This window comes from Bos mutus, chromosome 2 (genome assembly GCF_027580195.1).
Source record: "Bos mutus isolate GX-2022 chromosome 2, NWIPB_WYAK_1.1, whole genome shotgun sequence".
NCBI classification, from domain to species: Eukaryota; Metazoa; Chordata; class Mammalia; order Artiodactyla; family Bovidae; genus Bos; species Bos mutus.
This window is the reverse complement of record NC_091618.1, coordinates 13,998,053-14,020,477: the sequence shown is the minus strand read 5'-3', so window position 1 is coordinate 14,020,477 and position 22,425 is coordinate 13,998,053. Positions and strand designations below refer to the sequence as shown.

The 22,425-nt window shown below is 51.6% G+C and overlaps 1 protein-coding gene and 1 pseudogene across 1 annotated transcript; both read left to right on the top strand.

The window, feature by feature from the left end:
• Positions 1-1,030: 1,030 nt before the first annotated feature.
• PEF1 (penta-EF-hand domain containing 1) lies at positions 1,031-22,413 on the top strand. The gene is made up of 5 exons (XM_005906184.3): positions 1,031-1,182; positions 11,320-11,629; positions 15,811-15,966; positions 16,452-16,595; positions 18,252-22,413. The coding sequence occupies exons 1-5, from the start codon at positions 1,159-1,161 to the stop codon at positions 18,479-18,481; spliced, it is 864 nt and encodes a 287-aa protein (XP_005906246.2). The 5' UTR covers positions 1,031-1,158; the 3' UTR covers positions 18,482-22,413.
• Positions 4,884-5,005, top strand: LOC138984994 (small nucleolar RNA SNORA70; annotated as a pseudogene).
• Positions 22,414-22,425: the final 12 nt, after the last annotated feature.

Below are 22,425 nucleotides of genomic sequence, written 5' to 3'. Positions count from 1 at the left end.
AGAAATTAAAGAAAGTGTTGCTCAGTCCTATTGAACTCTTTGCAACCCTAAGGACTGTAGCCCACCAGGCTCCTCTGTCCATGGGATTCTCCAGGCAAGAATACTGGAATGGGTAGACATTTCCTTACCCAGGGGTTGAACCCGTGTTTCCTGCATTGCAGGCAGATTCTCAACCCTTTAAGCCACCAGGAGAGCCTGAACGAATGGAAAGGCTGGGCCAAAGTAGAAACAAGGCTCAGCTGTGGATGTGTCTGGTGGTGAAAGTAAAGCCCCAAGAGACCCTGCTGCTGCTGCTGCTGCTAAGTCGCTTCAGTCGTGTCCGACTCTGTGCGACCCCATCGATGGCAGCCCACCAGGCTCCCCTGTCCCTGGGATTCTCAAGGGAAGAACACTGGAGCGGGCTGCCATTTCCTTCTCCAATGCATGAAAGTGAAAAGTCAAAGTGAAGTCGCTCAGTCGTGTCCGACTCCCAGCGACCCCATGGACTGCAGCCTACCAGGCTCCTCCGTCCATGGATTTTTCAGGCAAGAGTACTGGAGTGGGATGCCATTGCCTTCTCCGCGAAGAGACCCTAGACGATCCAATTTCCCTCCCATTCTGATGACTTGATATTTTCCTGTCCAAATACTGTAGATCCAACTCCAAAGTTACTGACATATGGTGTCCTGAAGTTAGAACGAAGTACTTCTAGCCCTAGCCTCTGTCCTTCCCAGGATGCCTCTGTACCCCGTTATCAGGGTAACCGCCTGGGCCTTCCCCTGGTGGAAACCTGGGCTGAGGACAGCAACTACGCCACTTTCACGCGCCCTTTTTGCCAGGTTAAAATATGGCCACCACTGCAACACCCTACCCAAGTTTCTCTCTAAATACCCAGGCCGACCAGCCCCGGGACCTACTCTAGAGCAAGAAAGGGAGGAAGAGCTGCGCCAGCACAGCAATTAAGTTTTCCGGAATCGGTCTCCTGACCCTTAGCTCCTTTGGCCTCTCTCTAGGAGGCACCAAACCTCCGCCCTAGAGCGTCAGTTCCGTCGACCCATGCGTCCAGGATGGACAGTCTCATACATCCAATCAGAATAGTGCCCGCCCCCAAGCCCAAGAGAAGGCAGGGTTGACTCCTGGAAGCTCCGCCCCTCGCGGACGTGTGACGTCAGAGTCGCCATGGCCAGCTATCCTTACGGGCAGGTGAGTGTGAGGGGCGGGTGAATTCAAGTAGGGCCCTCGCTAAGTCCTGCCCGAAACCCCCTGCTTCGCTTTCTCCCCGCCTCCTCCGCGCCTTTCCCAAGCTGAGGTTGTCTTCCGCGAGGTTGCTCAGGAGCGAAGGGAAAAGGGATGGTCGGTCGCGCCTGGCTCACGTCACGTAGGCATGCACGTCTGGGAGGTCGTGTCGCGCCCCCTTTGACGTGGGAAGATTTGGGGCTCTTGAACCCCAGAATCAGACTGCGCTTGGCCTGGGCCCCACAACTCTCCCAGGACTCCACTGGGGCCCGCAAACGGGGTCGTCAACGCCAGCAGAACGTTTAGAGCACTGGTTCTGTCGGTATCTTTTGGGGAGTCGATAAAAATACACCTCTGACGTACTGCATCTGAACAATCAGGAGAATCTGTGGTTTTAGCAGACTGCCCAAGTGAGCTTGTCTGGCCACTGATTTAGTCCAGTACCTTCGTTTCACACATAGAAAAAGTAAAACCCAAGAAGACATGGAATTTATTTGAAGTCGTTAGGCAGCAGAACCCGGAGCTGTCAGCAAATGCCTCTTCCCCAGCGCACCTTGATCCAGCCAAGAACGCCACAGCAAAGTGATTCTGTGGCCAGAATACGTTGTTGAATGACAGAATGGTTGAGTGATCAAGTGCAGTTTGGTGTGGAGGAAGGTTCACATCTTGGCTCCATCACTTAGTTTAGAGCCCTTAAACAAGGTACTTTTGCCTTTCTGAGTTGAAGTTTCCTCCTCGGTAAAATAGGGCCACATAATAGAGTCTATTTCATAGAGCTGTTATGAAGAATAATGAAGTGATGCTCGTAAAACCTTTGGTACAACTAAGAGTGTAACGGGTGTTACCTTTTAGTATTTTGATTTTTCCTAGATTCCTAGGTCAGTGCTGGAAGAGCCCTCAAAAGAGTTCCTTCGTTTTATTAATTTACTTTTAAATGTCATTTATTTGGCTGCCTCAGGTCTTAGTTCCCGCATGTGGGATCAAGTTCCCCGACCAAGGATGGAACCTGGACCCCCTGCGTTGGGAGTGCAGAGTCCTAACTGGTGGGCCACCTGAGAAGTACCAAGTTCCTTCATTTTAAAAGGAGGAAACTGAAGCTCAGAGAGGGTTCCTGAGTTGCCCAAGATCACACTAATTTAGGAGATAAAACCCATGCAGGAAAAATTGGCAAACGGTCACATGGGCTATTACTAAGCGCTGTGTGTAACCACATACCGACAGATGTGGCAAGAGCCCTCTTAGGCAGTGCAGCCATGTACACAGTATTTGGACATCCATATTCTCAATCGTGAAGGCACTGTAAGCAGGCTTGCAGGAATAATTGATTCAACTTATAACTCCGGAAAGAGCCCAAAGAGGTTAAGTGGCTTGCCCATGGTTGCACATAGCAAGTGAGGGAGCATCTGTGCTAGAACTTAGAACTTTTGTTGCATACTTAGCAGAGGTAGGAAAGAGAGGCCTGCTGGGGCTTAGGTTAGGAGGAAGTATAACCAAGCTCGGTTCCATTTGGTGAGGCTTGTGAGATGTTAATATGTATTGCTAATAAGGGGGTATGGATAAATAAGTTTGGGAAATACTCTGTTAAATATAGTACGTGTTTCATCACAAAGCGTCTCAGAATTCTTAATTTGTTAATAAACATTGTATATTTGCCAGAGAGGGACAGAGTATGCAGTGTTTCTTTTTTTTTTTAATTTTAATTAGAGGCTAATTTGGAGAAGGCAATGGCACCCCACTCCAGTACTCTTGCCTGGAAAATCCCATGGATGGAGGAGCCTGGTAGGCTGCAGTCCATGGAGTCGTGAAGAGTCGGACACAACTAAGTGACTTCACTTTCACTTTTCACTGTCATGTATAGGAGAAGGAAATGGCAACCCACTCCAGTGTTCTTGCCTGGAGAATCCCAGGGACGGGGGAGCCTGGTGGGCTTCCGTCTATGGGGTCGCACAGGGTCGGACACGACTGAAGCGACTTAGCAGCAGCAGCAGAGGCTAATTACAATATTGTATTGGTTTTGCCATACATCAACATGTTTCTTAAACTTACTTAAGCATGGGAAACTCCCCCTCCCCTGTTTTGAGTCTGGTCATTTTTTGGTGACACTAGTATTATTCCTGAGGAATATAGTTTGGGAAAACATGGCCGTGGTGCATTGTTTCTCGGTGGGTGGCCTGCATCAGAATCCCCTAGGAGCTTGTTAAAAAAGCACGGTTTAGATTTCCACCTCAGACCTGTTCTGTACCCAGAAAAGGCCCAAGCGTCTGCATTTTAATAAGCTTTTGGAGATCATTGGTATGCATCCTAGAAGCAGTGACATAGAAATTAGGGGCCTGAACTTCCAGGTTAGACCGAATTGGGCTAGAATCCTAATTCTGCTATTTAATATTTATACCCCTTTGGACAAATCATCTAAGGACTCTGGGTCTCAGTTTCCTTACTTGTAAAGAGGGAGGAATAACATTTCATAGGCCTGAAAAGAGGATGAAATATGGTGAAGCCTGTGGGCACTTGGTGCATTGCTAACATGCAGTGTGTGCTAGCGTGTGGCGGGAGCCCCCTTGCTGCTGTGATCGCGGTTACATGCCGTGCTGCCTGGCCTTATGCTCAGTGAGACAGTGAGGAGGAGCACAGAGAGAAGTGTGCCTCAAGTAGAAGAAGAAATGCTTTTCCCTCACCATACCTTTGTTCCTCCTATCCAACTCCTGGTCCACAGTGTTGCAAGAAAGGAAGTGAGTTGTTTGAAAGCATCCAAAAAATTAGTACTGCCTGTCCTCCACCCAGTATGTAGCCCTGGAGGATTCCAGCCTCCTGTTAGGAATCAGAATTCCTGTAACTTTCCACTGCCTCCTGCCTGGGGGGTCCTCAAGCATGGACTGCGTGTTGGAGAAGTAAAACTCAAGTACCCTTTGGTCGTGTCAGGGAGCCAGCCTAATGGATTTCAGCGCATAAGAGCTTGGTCTCTGAGACCAGAGAGATTTGGCTTGAAACCCCTCCACTGCCATTTCCTTGCAGAAATTTCCCACCAAAGTCTGAGGCTTGATATTCCCCTTTTTATAAATGGGATCACAGGCATACCTACCTCAAGAGTTACTGTAAAAATTAAACGAGATAATCCACGTTAAGTGCGTGATGCAGTGTTTTGGCATGTAGTAAATACTCAGGTGGAAGAGTGATTCAGACACGTAGATTGTAGAATCAGCGTGACGAGTATTAAAGGGGAGTAAGAATCAGGCCTGCACAGGAGAGGTCCCTAACTCAGTCTTGAGGGAAGGAAGGCTTCTTAAAGGAGATGACGTTTAAGCCAAAAACCGAATATCCGGTAGGAGTTGGCTGCATGAAGAAAGTATTCCTGTGGAGAGAATAGTGTTCACAAAGACCAGGAAGCAAGAGCCCAGTATTGTGGAAGAATGTAAGGAGATCAGTCTAGTTGTAGTGAAGAAGAGGGGGAAATGAAGAAGAGGGGGAAATGGTAAGAAATGAGACCAGAAAGCTAAGCAAGGACTAGATCTTAAAGGGCCTTATGTTCCTTTTTGAGGAGGGTGGACTTGTGAGGGATCTCCTAAAGAGTTTTATCCCATTTGTGTTTTGAAGCTGTTCCCGGAGGGCACTGTCAGGATGGGTTGAAGCAGGGAGACCAGTTTCAAAGCTATTGAAGTAATCTAGATGATTTGCAGCAGATTAAGCCAACTGTGCTCTTTCCACTGTGGGGGCCCAGTGTGCCGTGGCTGCAAACAGCAGCCTCCTCTGAGGTATATACAGCCTGTTGCCGTAAGGGACCTTGGAGACAGCCTTTTCCAGTGGACATTCTTGACTGGCATGCTGTCCCTAATCTAGACTCCAAGCAGGTTATGTGCAGTGCCTTTAGAAAGCGCCAGGGGAGAGTGGCCAGGTACACTGGCCAAGTCATACTGTCCATCCGCACCAAGCCGTAGAACAAGGAGCATGTGATTGAAGCCCTCTGCAGGGCCAAGTTCAAGTTCTCTGGCCACCAGAAGGTCCCCATCCCCAAGAAGTGGGCATTTACTTAAGTTTAATGAGGACAAATTTGAAAACATAGTGGCAGAAAAGTGGCTCACCCAGATGGCTGTGGGGTCAGATACATCCCTAATCGTGGTCCTCTGGACAGGTGATGTGCCCTGCATTCATGAGAGCCTTGGCGCTGACCCCTCCTTATTCACGCCCACCAATAAATCCTACTTTCCTGTCCAGAAAAAAAGTTATCTAGGTGAGAGAACAGTGGCCTGGTGAACATGGAGCTGGGAGGCAGAAGTGAGGAAACTTGGCACCTAATTGAGGGACAGAGAAGAAAGAGGAGGCCTCAGGGGGTGCACCAGCATGTCCCTTCACTGCCATGGGCACACAGGGAGGAGCAGATTTGGATGGAACGTCAGGAGGCTGTTGGATAGGAAGGTCTGCAGCTCACAAGAGATGAAGCTGGAGAGAAAGATTTTAGAGTGTCAGCACAGAGGTGGTAATTGAAGTCTTGGGACAATTCTTGGCTCGCTGTTTATTGGCTGCAGGCTTCTAGCCTTTAAATATTTTAGGACGTTCTGCTGGTGAATGCCCAAACCACTCCTTCTGTAATCTTGTGACTGTTTAACCCCTTAGAATGGGCTCTAGCCTCCTGCAGCAGGCTGGGGGTAGCTCCAGAGCACAGGCTTGTCTTTGCAACACAGCTGACTCTTCCTCGTCAGCTTCAGCATGGACAACCTTTGACACCTCTGAGCTTTACTAGCATCTTCAGGGTAGAAGAATGAGCTCTCAAAGCCAAAGCAAAGTGTAGGACTTTCTGAGTGGGTTATTTAAGAGGGGGTGAGCTCCCCATTGGGGCTTCTTTGATGACTCAATGGTAAAGAATCTGCCTGTGATGCAGGAGACGTGGGTTTGATCCCTGGATTGAGAAGATCCCCTGGAGGAGGGCATGGCAACCCACTCCAGTATCCTTGCCTGGAGAATCGCATGGACAGAGGAGCCTGGCATGTTACAGTCCATAGGGTCATGAAGAGTCGAACACAACTGAAGTGACTTTGCATGTACGAGCTCCCCACCACTTGCAGGAATGTAAGCAGAGATTCCAGATGGTGCTACAGAGATTCCATCATTGATTGAAAGGTTGGACCAGAAGGGCTCTGAGGTCTCTTAGAATACTGTGGCTCTTGAATTGGGTCTAAGTGCTGGAGTGAAAACAGGATAAAATTCTTCTGAGTCTCCCTGATTTCTGGGCTTGAAGCCTCTGAAAGATCACCTAATCCAACCTTTCCCCCTTCAACCCTGCCCACTGTAGAGACCTGTTATATTTGACACATATATTTTGGACAGTCCCTGCCACTGGCGTGTGGTAGACTCTCACCCATTTATCGTGAACACTTACTTAGAAGAGGGTCTAATTAGTTTGGCAAAACTAATACAATTATGTAAAGTTTAAAAATAAAATAAAATTAATTTAAAAAAAAAAAAAAAAAAAAAAAAAGAAGAGGGTCGAGTGGGTGGAGTCATGCAGATCCTGTTTTAAATTTCACTATTTCTAGCTGTGCCCTCCCAGGCACGTGATTAAACTTTCTGGTCCTTAATTTTCTCATCTGTGAAATAGGGATCATAGCCCTTACCTCATAGGACAGAGGATCAGTGAGAGCCTTAATAAAATGTTAATTGCTCCCTGCCCCCATACAAACTTATCAAATGTATTTTACTTACAGTCAGTAAAGAGATAGGATTAGTTTGGAAAAGACCTTGATGCTGGGAAAGATTGAGGGCAGGAGGAAAAGGGGGCAACAGAGGACTCAATGGACATGAGTTTGAGCAAGCTCCAGGGGACAGTGAAGGACAGGGAGGCCTGGTGCACTGCAGTCCCTGGGGTCACAAAGAGTTGGACATGACTTAGCAACTGAAAAATAATAATAACAACAAAGGGTTAGTTTTCTGTAATGTTTTGGAAGCCGTGGTTACTGAACTTTTCCTGTCTTTTTTTTCTTTTTTTTTTTAATCTCATGTTTATTATCAGCATGAAATGCTCTTGGAAAAACCTCTTAAAGGGGCTGGCAAGTAGCATGGAGTAGTATAAAAGAACGTGGAGTCAAGGACTCTCACTCCTGTTTCATTTCTGGTTCTGACCTTTACTAATAACTCAGTGACCCTGGGAACCGTCTTCGCCAGCCTGGATTCTGGTGGTTTTACTTTCTTCATCTTATGGTGCAGACCAGAAACCTGAGTCATCCTAAACACTTCCCCTTCTTCACTCCTCCTTCCATCGCTTCCCTAATCTAATTAGTTGCCAAGTCATGTCTAGTCTATCTCTGAAATAGCTGCAGAATCCATCCTGTTCTGAGCCTGCTGTCTGGTTCAGGTTCTGCTTGTCCGGCACCTTGGCTGCTTCCTCCCCCGCAAGCTCATCCTCCACACCCTCTGCTGCTTAGTTCTCTAAACAAGGCTCTGATCACGTTTCTTCCCTGTTGGAAACCCTCCTATGGCACTCCGTTTCCCCTGGCATAAAGCTCCACATCTTCTGAGTGATATTCTTTTGTTCACGTTTTTACGGAGGCTTGCCGGTGGGTGCCAGGCACTGTGCTGGACACTGGGGTGCTGTGATGAATGAGGCCCAGTGTGTGCCCCCAGGGAGCTCACTGTTGTGTGACAGAGAGAAATTCTTCTAAGATGCGGCCCCGCACCAGCTACCGAAATGCAGCAGGACAGGTGCTGGGACGAGGAGCACGGAAAGAGCCTGCCTTTCTGAGTTCACGCTGCCTTCTTGGCCCTGCCTCTGGCTGTTAGCCCGCTCCCTGGCCACTCCACGCTCGCCCTCAGGCCTGTGCCTTTGTCTTTCTTCTCGCTTCTGTCTGGGATGTCCAGTTTCCTTTTGGAGAGTTCCTGTGCGCCAGACTGCCTCCTCCAGGAAGCCTTCCTTGAGCCCCTGCCTGCATGTGTTCCTTTGATTGCTTATTTATCGTTTGACAAATGGAACCAATTCCTCTACTCATGCCTCTGAATAGCATTTAAGTCGATTTTTCTGATGTCATTGATTGGATTGTATCACAGTTACCCCGTGCTCCGCAAGGCCAGGCCCTGTTTTGTCTAGCACAAGCTAACACAACATTACTGCTCTGAGTGAATGAAGTCTTTTAACAGTTGTCCCCCTCAGTTTCTGAAAATAGGCCTTCTAACACCGTCCTTTTTTTCTGTTAAAGGATTGTTGGTGGGATTTTGCCAGTAGTGTTTATGTGTGTATGTGAAAGTGCTTTGTAAACTGTACACCTGAGGGCTTTAATGCAGGGCAGAAAGGAAAGAGTTTAGTTGCCATCAGCCCCCTGGATTGTGATAGCACCAGGTCAGAAGCCCTGCTGGGACAGCCCTCGCTTGATTGTAAGGACTATGCCTCAGGTGTCCTCAGCCAGGAACAGTTTATGGCTTTGCTCACAGGAGTTCTTGGGAGCAGCGACACCCTGGCTTCTTGTCCAGCCTGTTCTTTGGTTTGCACAGCCTCTGTAGAGTCCTTTCCCCTCTTCTAGCCTACCCTGGAATCCTGTGCCCTATTGCTTAAGGAAAGAGCACTGTCGCAGGAGGTAGTGGGAGTCATTGGGCTAGGGTGTCAACAAGGAGTGGTCTTGTCTTTCTTGGAGGAGGTTCGTGCTCCTCCACATCAGTGTTTCTTGAACCAGTCCCTTCCCCTCACCTGGCCTTAGTTTCTTGTCTGTGAACTGGAGGGAATGGATTGAAGAGGTTCCCTGCGCATCTCTCCAACTCCATTGGAAATCTTTTAAAAATTTATCTGTTTATTTTTGGTTGTGCTAGGTGTTTGTAGCTGCACGTGGGCTTTCTCTAGTTGTGGATAATGGGAGCTACTCTTCCTCGAGGTGCGCAGGTTCCCCACTGAGGCGGCTTCTTTTGCAGAACACAAGCTCAAGGACGCACGGGCTTCAGTAGTTGTGCTGCACAGGCTTAGTTGCCCTGAGGCACGTGGAATCTTCCAGGACCAGGGATCGAAGCTGGGTCCCTTGTATTGGCAGGCAGATTCTAAAGCTCTGGACCACTGGGAAATCCCCCTTCTTTTATTCTTTGTTGGTCCCATGGCACCTGGCTCATGTGTCCGTTTTAAACAGCTCTTTCCTTATGCTGCTTTGTTAAATGTTACAGAGAGTGTTTCCGTGCTCCTTCGAACATTTCCCTCTCCTTTATATACTGCACTGCGCCCCCTGCACCCCCTCGCCCCCCCCCCGCCTCCCACGCCAGAGTTTACCTGGTTCAGGGCTTTGCTGATAGTAATAATTAATATAACAATAGCAACTATGATTTATGCCAGACACTGTTGTAAGAACTGTTTGTCTTGTATTAGTGCTTTTCAAACTGCCTTTTGAATCACTGGGAGGGTTCTGCAGGGGCTCACTCACAAGCTTGCGAGGGAGGGCTTGCGAGCCTGCCTCATTGAGGCTCCAGAATCGCCACCTCCAACCACAGCAGCTTTCTCTTGTGAGTTTTTGGATTTGTATTTATCCAAAGGTTCTTTAGCTAAAATTTAACAAAAGCTGTATACATTTCTTGTAATCTGCGGAACAATTCAGTGAGGAAGGGATTATTATGTATTTTGCTTGTGAGAGAACAGGCTTAGAGAGATTAAGCCACTGGCACATGGTCATGGAGTCAGCTGATGGGAGCAGAGTATGGAACTGAGATTGGCCTGTGGCTTCATTATCTGTGAAGGAGGCTTGCCATGAGCTCTGGGCAGCTTCCAGGGCAGAAGAGCGTCCACGATGCTGAGTGGGGAAGGACCTGCCACCCACCCTCCCTCAAGAAGCTTGTCTTCCTTGAGCAGGCAGTCCCTCTTTAGATCAAGTGTGAATTTGGCCTTGGCCTTGAAGGTAAGTGTCCAGGAAGCCATCAAACACAATTAAAAGAGAAAGTCCAAGTTCACACTGGCGGTTGGTCTAGGACTTGTCTGGATGGCAGCATCCTCAATTTTTGGAGCTAGGCCCAGTTGCCCTCTGTGCCCTTGACCTCAGCCCACCTGCCGAGGCCTTGGCTGTCCTCCACTCAGCCTTTGGCTGTCCTCCACTCGGCCTTTGGCCGGCCTGTTAGGGAGATGGAGCCTAACGCTCTGAGTCTCAGGGATCCCTGGCTAGTGGCGTAGGGACACGAACAAGAGCGGGAGTGCTCCCATGCAGGCTCTACTGTGCCCATGGCCCGGGCTTAGCAGCCAGGAAACCTGCATTCTGGCCCCAGCCCTTCCAAGCGGTTTTGTGTGATTTTTCTGGACTTGAGTTTCCTTCTCCATAGGGGAGCGCTAATACTAATAGTTAATGTGTATTGAGTGCTTTGTACTAGGGTCTCTGTCAGAACTCTTCACGTGATAGGCCTCATTTCATTCTCATACCAATTGGTAGGCCGGCACTTTAAAAGCAAAGAATATTGAGGTTTAGAGAGGATAAGTCATTGGACCAGTTAGGAAATGGCAGAACCCCAACTTGAACTGGTCTTTTTCACTCCTAGCCGTTGTCCTGTATTGCTTTAGGAATAGGGTCTTGCCTGCCTGTCTCACAGAGCCGTGGGTGAGTCCGGGGAAATGTTTTTGCATCATGAGCTAGAGTCCAGTAAGGAAGACGTGCTCTGGGTGAATCCATGCACCGTGCACCATTGGTGACTGGGAGGGTCAGGGGCATTACTGGAGATCGCGTTTGGCTGGGAATTCTGCAAGTAGAGGTGGGGGTACCATGGAGTGTGGATTTTGAATTCAGTTTGATTCATTTGCCTGCTCACTGATACAGTCAATACTCACGGAGCATCCATTCTGCCCTGGGGGTGGGGATAAAGTGGCAAACCAGTCAGGATACCAGCCCTTGTGGAGCCCCTTAGTGGGCAGGGAAGGGCAGGTTTCCAGGGCAGCCAGGAGAGCAGGTTTCCAGCCCTGCCTCTGCAGGTCATGGGCAGTGTGACTGGGTAAGCTGAATGTCTTCTGGACGCCGCAGGTTCCCCATCTGAACCATGGGATCATGAGTCCAGCCCAGCCTGTAGGATCAGTTAAAAGAAAGGCCATGGCAGGGCTTTGTAACTGTAGCCTGCCGTGCCGTGGCTAGTTTCTGGCCCTGTCCTTCTGACCGATGTCTTCTCTTCTTGCAGGGCTGCCCAGGAGCTGGGGGACAAGCACCCGGAGCCCCTCCGGGTAGCTACTACCCCGGACCCCCCCACGGTGGAGGGCAGTATGGGAGCGGGGTACCCCCTGGTGGCGGATATGGAGGAGGTCCTGCGCCTGGAGGGCCTTACGGACCACCAGCTGGTGGAGGACCCTATGGACACCCCCACCCTGGGGGGCTCCCTTCTGGAACTCCAGGAGGACCCTATGGTGGCGCAGCCCCAGGGGGCCCCTATGGTACACCACCTCCAAATTCCTTCGGTGCCGGACCTTATGGACAGGGGCCACCTCCTCCAGGTAAGTAGGGGTCTTGGACTCCAGCTGCCTTGAGCCTTGTTCCGAGTTATCCAGGGCCCTGTATGCCCTTCTTGTGAATGCACAGGCAGCCTGCTCTCTGGCTTCTAAGCATCTTGTCTCTAGCTTTGCTTGCATTAGCAGAATGAGAAGTCTGTTAATTAGCTTTGCTGTGGTGACAACAATTCTGAAATCTCTGGCTTACAGCAACAAATGTTTATTTCTGTTCCTCGCTCACACTTATTTACTCTTGCTTACACGTCGACAGCTGCAGGCTTGGCTGCTGAGGTTCTGCTCCACGTGTCTTTTCTTTCCAGGATCTCGGCTGGAGGCGCAGCCCCCGTTTGGGGTATGCTGTTTCTGTGACAGGCGAAAAGAGCAGGAGAGCTAGGAGGAATGCACAGTGCCTCCTAAAGCTTCTGCTCTGAAGGACGTTATATCTCTTCCACTCAGGTTTATCACATCCCCTGGTTCAAGCCTGACATCAGTAGGATGGGAGTGGATCTTTCTCTCATTAGAGGGGGCTCTGCAGCCCCTGGGCAGTGGAGAGGATGTACCATGCTCTTGCCAGAAGTGGGGGAAGGAGTAGATTAGCCAGTCATTGGAGACAGCAGTACCATCTGCTGTGGGAAGGAACCCCTTTTCTGTGTAAGGGAGGCTGACTGCTTATACGCAGAAAGGCACGGTAGCCTAATTGCTGAAAGCTTGGGCTTTTGAGATAAGATCACTTACTGATCTGACCACATTACTTCATCTCTTTAAGCCTCAGTAGCCACATCTGTAAAATGGGTAAGTATCACTGCTTCACAGGATCGTTAATAAGGATTAAGTGAGAAGTTGCAGGTAAACACTGGGCACAGTGTCTGGCACATGGAGGGGCTTACTAAACAGTGTTCTGTTAGAGGGCTTGTTCTGGAACATTCTCAGCAAAGAGGTATTGAGCATTTACTGTGACAGCAGATGTGACAAGGGCTGTCCCACTGCAGGATGCCAAGACAGGCGGGGGGTGATGAGATGAGATGGGGAAGGATAAAGAGCAGAGGCAGTAAAGGTGAGCTGCTGGACAAATGGGGCCTGGGGAGGGGGCTTGGCAACTCAGTGGATGTGGAGAAGCTTAGGTGGGGGCTTCAGGCTCAGTGAAGACTCCTGAGTGGTCTCAGACCGGCTGTCAGGAAAGGTGAGTGCCCAGACCCCTGCGCCCTCCCAAACTCATCCAGTGAGCCTGTTCACAGCATCCTTGTTCCGAGGAGCCCGCTCTGGCAGTGAGGCAGCCTGGAGCCACTCTGCTGCACCTGAAGGGCCTCCGGGGAGCGGTGCTGCAGGGAAACTGCAGCGTCTTAGTATACAGAGCGGCAGGTGGCCGAGGGAGAGGCTCGGACCTTGGGGGCTCTAAACACTGGGAGCCAGTGGCATTTATCTTGTCAGAGCTGGAGCTGCTGGCTATTTGCTTTCAGCTCAGCAGCTTCCTGGTGGATTTCCTCCTGCTAAAATTTTGTTTCTGAGCCTGCATGAGGTCTCAGCAGGGGAATGGAACCCCTGGCTGTGAAGCTCACTCCTCCAGGGCCTGAGGCCAGAGATACTTTCTGGGGCTGCAGAGGAGAGGAGAAATGTGCTTCAGACTATTAACTGCTCACCCTCTGCAGCTGCCTGTCTCCCAACCACCATCCTGTCCCCCGCAGTGCCGCCTGTGAACCCCTGGAGCAGTGCTTCTTGAAGCATGATCCTTATATCACATGCACTGGAGGGCCTGCCTTAGCCCTGCTGAATCCAGAGTCTAAAAGTTGAGCACCGTGCTCTGCCAGAGAGGTTTGGCCCTTAACGTTGCCCGCACTGCCCACAGGGGAGATCCTAGGGGCACTCGACTCCCAAAGGGCCTCTCCAGCTCCTCACCTGCCATTACCCCTCCCTCCCACCAACCCAAGACCCCGTGGAGTGCTCTGAACACACTCTGTGCCTTTGCCACATGGCTTTTCTTTTCCCCATTGCAACTCTTTGGTCACCCTTTCAGACCCAATTTTAAAAGCCCTTCCTCTGTGAAAATTTGACTGCACACATTCCAGGCCCATTGCAAAAATTTTCTTTTGCCATTATGTCACTTAGTCATCAGAGAAACCCTGGGAAGTAGGTCCAATTTAGAAATGGAGGAATTAGTACTGAGAGAATGGAATGGTTTCTCTAAAGTCACACAAGCTAGTAAGGGTCAGAGCTCTTTGCTTCCAGAGGCTGAGCTCTTCTCTGCTGATTGCAGAGACCGTGTGTTCCAGAGACTCTTCGCCCCTGCCTATGGCCTCCTCCGCGTCTGGCACAGCAGCTGTTTTTTTAGGAAAGAGGGTGGGGCCTGTCGGGATTTCCCACCCGAGGAGGGCAGCCTAGTCCCTCAGTCAGGCCAATCTTTCCTTCCAGCCTCGCCTTGGGGCCTGGGCGGGGGTTTCTGCGCAGTCTCTGATACCGCCTTGTGCCAACGAGCCCTTTTTGGGGCCAGTCAACTCAGCAGGGTTACCAGTACTCTGGCTTTTTCCCAAGACAGTCTTCTGTGCTTCTCCGCTTTCATCTGCCACCCTCTCCCCTCACCCCTAGCCCACCCTGCAGTCTCCTTTCCAAATGAATGATCCTTTCTTGCATCTTCTGACATACGCACAAAGCTCGCAGACACCCAAAGCCGTTTGAACGCCGACAGCAACACTAATAATCAGCAGTTACACAGGACTTAGACGGTGCCAGGTGCTGATCCAAGGGCTTTCGTGGATTCATTATATCGTCACAGTAACCTTATGAAGTAGATGCTGTTGTGTCCTCATTTCACAGATAAGAAACCGAAACACAGAGAACGTTAAGAGCTTAGCCGAGGCCGCACCCGGGAGAGCTGAGGCTTGACCAGGAGCCGCCTCTGGCAGGGGCTGAGCACCTCCCTCTTCTGTGTCCTACCGAGCCCCTGGGGATTCAGAGATGAGTTAGGCTTGGATCCTGCCCACAAGCTGCTCCAAGTATAACCTGGAAGAAGTTGGGAAAAACATGTACACAGAAGAGTGATCAGGGCTATAGGGTGAAGGGGTACAAAGGAGAGAGGAAGAAGGTTCGTCCAGGAATGGAAGAAGAAGAAAGGCTTTATGGAAGGAGCAGCATCTTCTTTTGAGTTTTGAAGTGTGGATGGGAAACGGATGCAAAGAGATGAGGGAGAAGGGGACGCGAAGCAGAGAGAACCCAGCGTGTCAGGGCTCCGCGGAGGGGCTGGGCAGCTCTGGGGAGGAGCAAGGGCCTTACTGCAGCTAGGCTGGCACAACAGGGTGGGGAGACAGACTGACAGGTAGACGGGGTGGACCACGTGGTGGGGAGACTGGAATGCTGTTTTAGGGGCGCTGGGCTTCATTGTAGGCAGTGAGGCGCCTCGGAGGAGTTTTGAGTTGAGGAGGGGGAAACTGGTGAGAACAGAGTGGGATTTTACAAAGGTTGCTCAGCTACAAGTGCTGGGTGGTGGAGAGTTGCCATATGGGGGATTCGGTTTCACAGTCAGGTGAGAGGGGTCTGAATCAGGGCAGGTGCAGTAGGAACAGGGAAGAGTTGATAGCTGTGTGTGGAACTGCCAGCTTTGGGCTGCTCTTCGGATGTGTGGGATGAGGTGTCGGAGATGTCCGCGGGGAGGTTCACAGATGAGGACCTCTGGAGGCCATGGGGAGGGAGGAACAGCGGCCACCCACACTCTGGTAGGTCCGGATAGGATACACCTGCCCTCATGGTGCCAGGGCAGTCAGAGATGGACCAGACCTGGTTCCCACCACAGAGAACTCCCTGCTGCCTGATGCTCAAGATGCTTGTCTCTGGGCCATGCATGTTAGGTGCTCAGCAAACAGTTTTGGGTCCACCTTCCCAGAAGATTCTTAATCTGACAGATGAGTCCCTGTTTCTTAGAAACTTAAAATCAAATAGAAGAGTGGCTGGAGCACTATAGGAAAAGCCTGAAGGATTTGTGGAGTAGAATTCAATGCATTTACACAGAAGGTCCTCTTCGGTTAGAGGAAGGATGTTGTCTTGATGGAAGGCAGGGAGGGGGCAGACAGACCTGTAAGGCTTTCAGAGAAGGGAAAACCTGTAGCCAGGGAGGTGCCGAGGCTGGCCCTTCCCAGCATTTCTGCGGATTGGTCTTGAGTCCTGCGTCTGACTGTCCTGGTTGGCACCCCTTCCTGCAGGTGGCGTCCCTCCCAATGTGGATCCCGAGGCTTACTCCTGGTTCCAGTCAGTGGACTCTGATCACAGTGGCTACATCTCCATCAAGGAGCTGAAGCAGGCCCTGGTCAACTCCAACTGGTCCTCGTTCAATGACGAGACGTGCCTTATGATGATAAGTGAGTCCTAGCCCTTCCCCATGGGCTCAAGCTGGGGTCGAGCCACCTCCTGTCTGACGGGAGGCAAATGGAAGGCCATTCTGAGGAGAATTGTTTCAGCCAGGGAAGATTTCAAGCAGGAAACTGGGTTCACGATGAGATATCCCTTAAACTGAGAGCTCTTTTCCTTAGATCTTTTCTCAAGTTCTAGACATGGCTGAGTCATAGGCCATCTCGGTTTCTCGTTCTGCAGGATGGGACTACTTGTCCTGGTGGGTGATGGCAGGGAGGGGGTCAGCCCCCAAGCCTGTGGAGACGATGCAGTTCTGGCAGGGATGGGGCTGGTACAGCGCTTGATGAAGGTGCATCTTGGGTGCTGGCATCTGGGCCTCGGGCCTGTGGTCCTGTGGAGTCTCCTACCCCAGCCTGGGGGGACAGGCTGCCTGAGTGGTACCTGAGGACCCTGGGCCCTTAGTCTTGAAGCCTTCTTTCCATTTCCCCCCGAGACATGTTTGACAAGACCACGCCAGGCCGCATCGACGTCTGCGGCTTCTCCGCCCTGTGGAAGCTCACCCAGCAGTGGAAGAGCCTCTTCCAGCACTATGACCGGGACCGCTCGGGCTCCATTAGCCACACAGAGCTGCAGCAAGGTGAGAGCCCGGCGGGGCTGGTGCGCAGGCACCGTGGGCCTTTCTCTTTACTCCCTAGGGCAGAGCAGGGCGTGCTCTCTGCCTCCTGACCACCTCATGTCCAACTGCACTCCAAAACGCTGCCCTCAGCACAGGCCCCCTCCCCACCCCGTCTGTGACCTGGCTGGACAGTGAGCCAAATCCCGGGCAAGGACATGAGCAGGGCTGGATTCGGACAATGAAATTCCTGGGTCAGACAGATCCAGCCGGCAGGGAGCCTTGGGGGTGGAAACTCAGCAGCCCAGGGCACTGTAAGGCTGGTATGTGTGGCTTGTGTGGCTCTTTCCTCTTGAGTTTCTAGCATGCAGAATGAAAAGAGCCCTGTAGAGGGGCTCAGAAAGATGGCTTCTGTTGCTGGCTCTGCTGGAAGGCAGTTTCCTTCCCAGAGTACTCTAAACGTAGTTGGGTAAGATGATGAGGTCACAGCTCCAGGTCTGGTTCCAGGTCTGACTCTAGAGGACAGTTGGTTAGTGTGGTTGATGGGAACTGGACAGGGAGCTTTGCTGGCTGAGAGGGAGAAAGCGTTCCCCAGAGAACCCAGCCCATCGCCCTGGCCATGGATTTCACTCAGACCGAGGAGCTTGGAGGCCGGGGGGAGAGGGGAGTGCCCTGGTGGAAGAGAAAGGAGGAGATTTGTCTTGAGCACCTACCCTGTTGCCAGGTGATGATCTGGTGATGGATATTTGTAAGGGTGATATCATCACAGGAAAGCTAGTACTTATTGAGTCTTTGCTAAGGGCCAGGCACTGGAGTAAGTTTTTCTCCTGTGTTACATCATTCTGTCTCTGCATGTGATAGGTACTGTTTCTTATTCCCCACCCTTAGATGAAGGATCTCTTATTATTACCCTTTTACAGATGAGCAAACTGAGGCTTAGTCTAGGAAACTTGCCCAAGGGCCACATGGCAAAAGGGGAGCCGAGATAGTAGCCTGAGCGGGTAGATTATACGGAGAGGAGGAAGGGAGCACCCCAGCTGGGATGGGGGACGTGGGGAGCAGCGTGGAGGCTGCGGCCTGGGAACTGCCCTGCAGCCCCACCTGGGGGAGATGGGGTGATTCTATTACTTTTAGCAAATAACACTTATTCTGAGTGTTTATTATGTACCAGGCAGTATGCCAAGTCCTTTGCATGATCACCTCCTTTAATCCTTACTAGAACCTACAAGGTAAGTATTATCCCTATTTTTGAGATGGTAAGACAGAGGATTAGCAAGGTTAATAAACTACTTGCAGAGGGGCTGTCTTAACTCCAGAGCAGGCCCTCATAGCCTCAGCTGAGCTGCCTCTGATGTCTGTCGGCTTGAAGCAGGGGGGCTCAGGCTTCCGTCTGTAATACAGACAAGTCAGAGATGAGCATGTACAGACTGGTGTCACTCTGGGCCCCTGCAGGCCCTTAGCTAAACACAGTAGAGACATTGAGAGCAAGCGATGGGGGCCTTCCAGCTCAGGGGAGCACCCAGAGCTCCTGCTGTGCTCCTGCCATCTCGGGCGTCTGTCCCGTTTTCGCCTTGGTGCCGGTCCCCTCAAGGCCCCTGAACTGCTGTGCTCTGTGGGGCTGATGGATGGCAGTGCTCACGGCAGGTTTTTGTGTCTGCTCTGTGTGCCCCTCCTCTCCAGCTCTGTCCCAGATGGGCTACAACCTGAGCCCCCAGTTCACCCAGCTCCTGGTCTCCCGCTACTGCCCGCGCTCTGCCAATCCCGCCATGCAGCTGGATCGCTTCATCCAGGTCTGCACCCAGCTGCAGGTGCTGACCGAGGCCTTCCGGGAGAAGGACACAGCTGTGCAGGGCAGCGTTCGGCTCAGCTTCGAGGACTTCGTCACCATGACAGCCTCTCGGATGCTATGACCAGCCCATCTGCAGAGTGGGGAGCACGCCAGGCGACGACGTTTCCTGGCTCCTGGGGTGGGAGAAGCATGTGGGCCTCTCTTCCTTTCCTGCCCCTTCTAGAAAAAGAATTCTCCCTTGCATGATGCAGCAGTGTTCGCAAAGAGTGCTGGGAGTCTGTGTCATGGCCACCAAGTAGTGGGGGCCTTGGCTGAGGCCACACAGGTAGGGGCCTGACTGAGGAGAGGACTGGAAGTTGAATGTCCTTATATCCCTGAGCATTTAAATGGCACATCCTTGCGCCAGTTGCAAGACATGCAAGTCACAGCTGTGGAGTTAGTGCCCAGTTGGCTGGCTCCAGCCTCTAGCTTTTCCTTCTGTGCCCTGACGCCAGTGGTAAGTATTCATCAGCTTCTTCCCATTAGTGCCTGCATTCCCTTGCCTATGCTGTCTTGTCAAACCGACCCCATTTCTCCAAAGCAGAACCTGACTGGGGTAGGGGTGAGAGATCTGCCCATGGGACCAGTGGCTTGGATTCCACCCCCACGAGGCCATATGTGGTTGACTTCTAGCTGCCCAGGGGTTGTCCCTGCTCAGGGAGCTTGGGCCATCTGCTCTCTGGGCACCTTTGGCCAGGCGACCCCTCTGCAGCTCAGACCCCTCACTTGCCTGCGTCTTCTGCTTGGCTTCAGTCCCCAGAGAACAAGTTGCCACCTCCCACTGCCAATGCTTTTTTATTTGTAGTGGTTTTTTTTTTTTTTTCATTTGGGGCCAAAAAGTTCAGTGACACCGTAAGCTTCAATATAAGAATAAAATTCTGGAGTTCCATGTTTTTCACCACACCTTCCCAGTTAAAGGTCCATGCGTGTATCCATTTAGTCACTCACTCACTTCACTCAACGAATATTTAAGTACATGTGATATCCAGTGGTCCCCAGCCTTTTTGGCACCAGAGACTGGTCTCGTGGAAGACAGTTTTCTCATGGATGGGGGTGTGGGGAGGGAATGGTTTCAGAATGATTAAAGTGCATTGCATTTATTGTGCACTTTATTATTATTGGGTTTCTCTGGTGACTCAGAGGGTAAAGCGTCTGCCTGCAATGCAGGAGACCCAGGTTCCATCCCTCAGTTGGGAAGATTCCCTAGAGAAGGAAATGGCAACCCACTCCAGTATTCTTGCCTGGAGAATCCCATGGACAGAGGAGCCTAGTAGGCTACAGTCTACAGGGTCGCAAAGAGTCGGACACGACTGAGCAACTTCACTTTGACTTTCTTATTGTTATTCCATTAGCTTCCACCTCAGATCATCAGGCATTAGATCCTGGAGCTTGGGGACCCCTGCTGTGTACCATGCTATGCAGAAAGAAACAACTCAAAGGGCATGGCCTTCATGGGGCAGCTGTCACTTACCCGGGTGAAGTTAAGTGTTGGGGCCTGCCTGGTTCAGTCCAAGGGGCTGACTGTGTGTTTTATAACAGTTTTAGGGCCGGCATTCTGGGCTAGAAGCCGCCACCCCAGACTTCTCACAGCATGGCCTTTTATCATCTCAAGCTCTAGTTTTATCTTCCAGACAAATTGCATTTATGAAGTCATAACTTTCCTCCCATTTTTATTAAGCACAAACATCTGTACTTACCAGCTGGATCTTCAGCATGATAATCAGCCTACGCCAAATGTCTGTAGTGATCTGACAAAATCTCAATCAAAAGCCAAGACACCAGACATTCTGGCTTGCCAGGGAGACTTGATGGGTAGTGGCAAGTTAATCCTTTCACTCTGGGGGGTGAAGATAAGCAAGCCAGGCTCTCCTCCGTGCTTGGTTGGGGAAACGGCTCAGTGAGGCCGGCAGGTGTGTCAGGCTGAGCCAGTTCAGTCCCATTCTCTTCTGGCTGCTGTTGTGCTAGAATCCTCAAGTTAGGTGGAGTCCAGTTCCCAGAGGCCAGTCCCCACCTGGAGCTAGAACCCCCTCCATTTACTCCACTGTCAGTCTGGCCTCTGCTTGCCAACCTCCAGTGACAATTCAGTGCCTTTCCAGGCAGCCCATTTCCTGCTTGACTAATAGGGACTTCTTCCTGATGTGGATCCCAAATCCCACCACGTTGGAAACATCACCCATTGGCTATGGTTTTCTCTCTCAGGCCACCCAGAACCTGTTTCACCCTCTCAGCGTGCCAGCCCCCTAGGTAGCTGAAACCTGTCACTGTGTTTCCCCCCCAGGGCCTCCCTTCCCTAGGTCACATAGTCCTGGGCTCCTCAAAAGCTCTTCACTGAGCTTCATCCCTGGTGACCTCTGAATTATCCGAGTCCCCCAAAATGGAGGCCCGAGGCCCACCACGATGCTGGGCTCAACCAGCAGAGAGTCGGGTAGAAATGCAGACATTAGGGGAAGCTTCTGTTCCTTTGCTCCACTGAGCCACGTGTCTACTGAAACCCATGTGTAGAACAGTGCCAGTCATGTGCTGTCACCCTGACGCTCAGCTGGGACTGAGGAGCCCAGGACCTGGCTTCGTCCTTACGGTCATGGCTGGTTCTAGGCTTGGGGGCCAGCCGTCACACCTCATTCTACCACACTGCCCCCCACCCCAAGCCTGGCTACAGACTGGACAAGTTTGGATCCCAAGGCCAGAGGGAGGGGAGTGGAGAATGGGTGGGACACCCCATCCCGCCTGGCAATGACTCTCAGGAGCTGGGCTGGTGAGTCCTCTGGAGAGAGGGATGACAAGCACAGACCACTCCTTCCACCTGCTCTGCCCACGAGGAGGGGTGCTGACGTGTTCCTGGGCTGGGTCCCTGGCAGGAGCTGCATTTTGCCCCCATTTTCTGACGGGCGAGGTCATTAATCAGGTTAAGCAGAGCAGGCAGTGCACAGGGCCGAGCCAGCCTCTGCCAGCTGTCTGCCGCTCCTCCCAGCAGAGAGCCCTTCAGAAGGCTCCCACCTCCTGCTCCGGCCGTGAGGATCAGGGCCTCCAGCCGCCCTCTAATCATCTGGTAGCAGATGGAGCCTGTCGAGCCCAGTCCCTGGCTTTCTCTTTTTATTCAGTAAGTTCACGGAAAAGAAATGCAAGCCCTGATCTCCAAGAAAGTGAAGATAACAGTAAACCAGTTAACCCTGCTGTCTGCCCACCCTCTCACCTTCCACAGGCTCTTGGGCCCAGGAGCTGACAGATGTGGCCACGACAGGTCTGGCACCAGGATCAGCGCCTCATGAGGGGGCAGCAGCCTGTGAGCCCCGAGGCCTGGCCAGGAGCCACCTGGGATTCAGTGTGTCGGGGGCAAGAGGGGTCAGCAGAGAGCTGCCTTCCAGCGCTGCCTTGACCGCCCCCTCCTCCCCCAGCCTCCCCAGCTTCTCACTCCCTACCTTCTCCCTCCTAACCTAAGAAGCCCAGGTTTTGTGTAATGACAAGGAAAGAGAACAGTCAGTGCCAGGCTTTTAATGACAGTTGCTTCAGGCTGCTAGCCTCCCTGCCAAACGGCCACGTGGAGAGTGTTCTGTGACACCACCAGTCAGCGGGGTCCAGACTGTGGTGTGTGCACTTGGCACCTGGTGGGGGGTGGGGGGGCTGTTTTTCCACCAGAGAGGGACTCGGCTCAGATTAGTTCACACAGGCCTCAAGGAGCGGCTGCCAAGTGCAGTCTGGGTTTTAGGGAGCCCCTGGACCAGATGGAAATGCCTGCTGGGACCCTTAAAGCAGACTCCAGGGAAGACCTGTAATTGGGTAGGAGAAGGTCTTGGGAGGCAGGCCAAGCTCTGGAAGGATGATGGCGATGGATGGTACCATGGGGTATGGCCAAGTGAAAGGAGCGAGACGATAATCTTGTCTGTAATGCTTTGCAGTTTACGGAGAGCTTTCCATTTATCCTGAGCGTGCTTAATCCTCGCATCCTGAGTCCCTCTTAGGGCACACAGTTGAGAGAAGGGAAGTGACACTGCCCGGAGGCAAACAGGCAGAAAACTAGGAGTGGAG

Excerpts from the sequence above, each read along its gene's own strand:
- PEF1 (XM_005906184.3), top strand. The coding sequence starts at position 1,159 with ATGGCCAGCTATCCTTACGGGCAG. Across the intron at positions 15,967-16,451 it reads GACGTGCCTTATGATGATAA|ACATGTTTGACAAGACCACG; the intron begins GTGAGTCCTAGC and ends TTTCCCCCCGAG. Across the intron at positions 16,596-18,251 it reads CCACACAGAGCTGCAGCAAG|CTCTGTCCCAGATGGGCTAC; the intron begins GTGAGAGCCCGG and ends CCTCCTCTCCAG.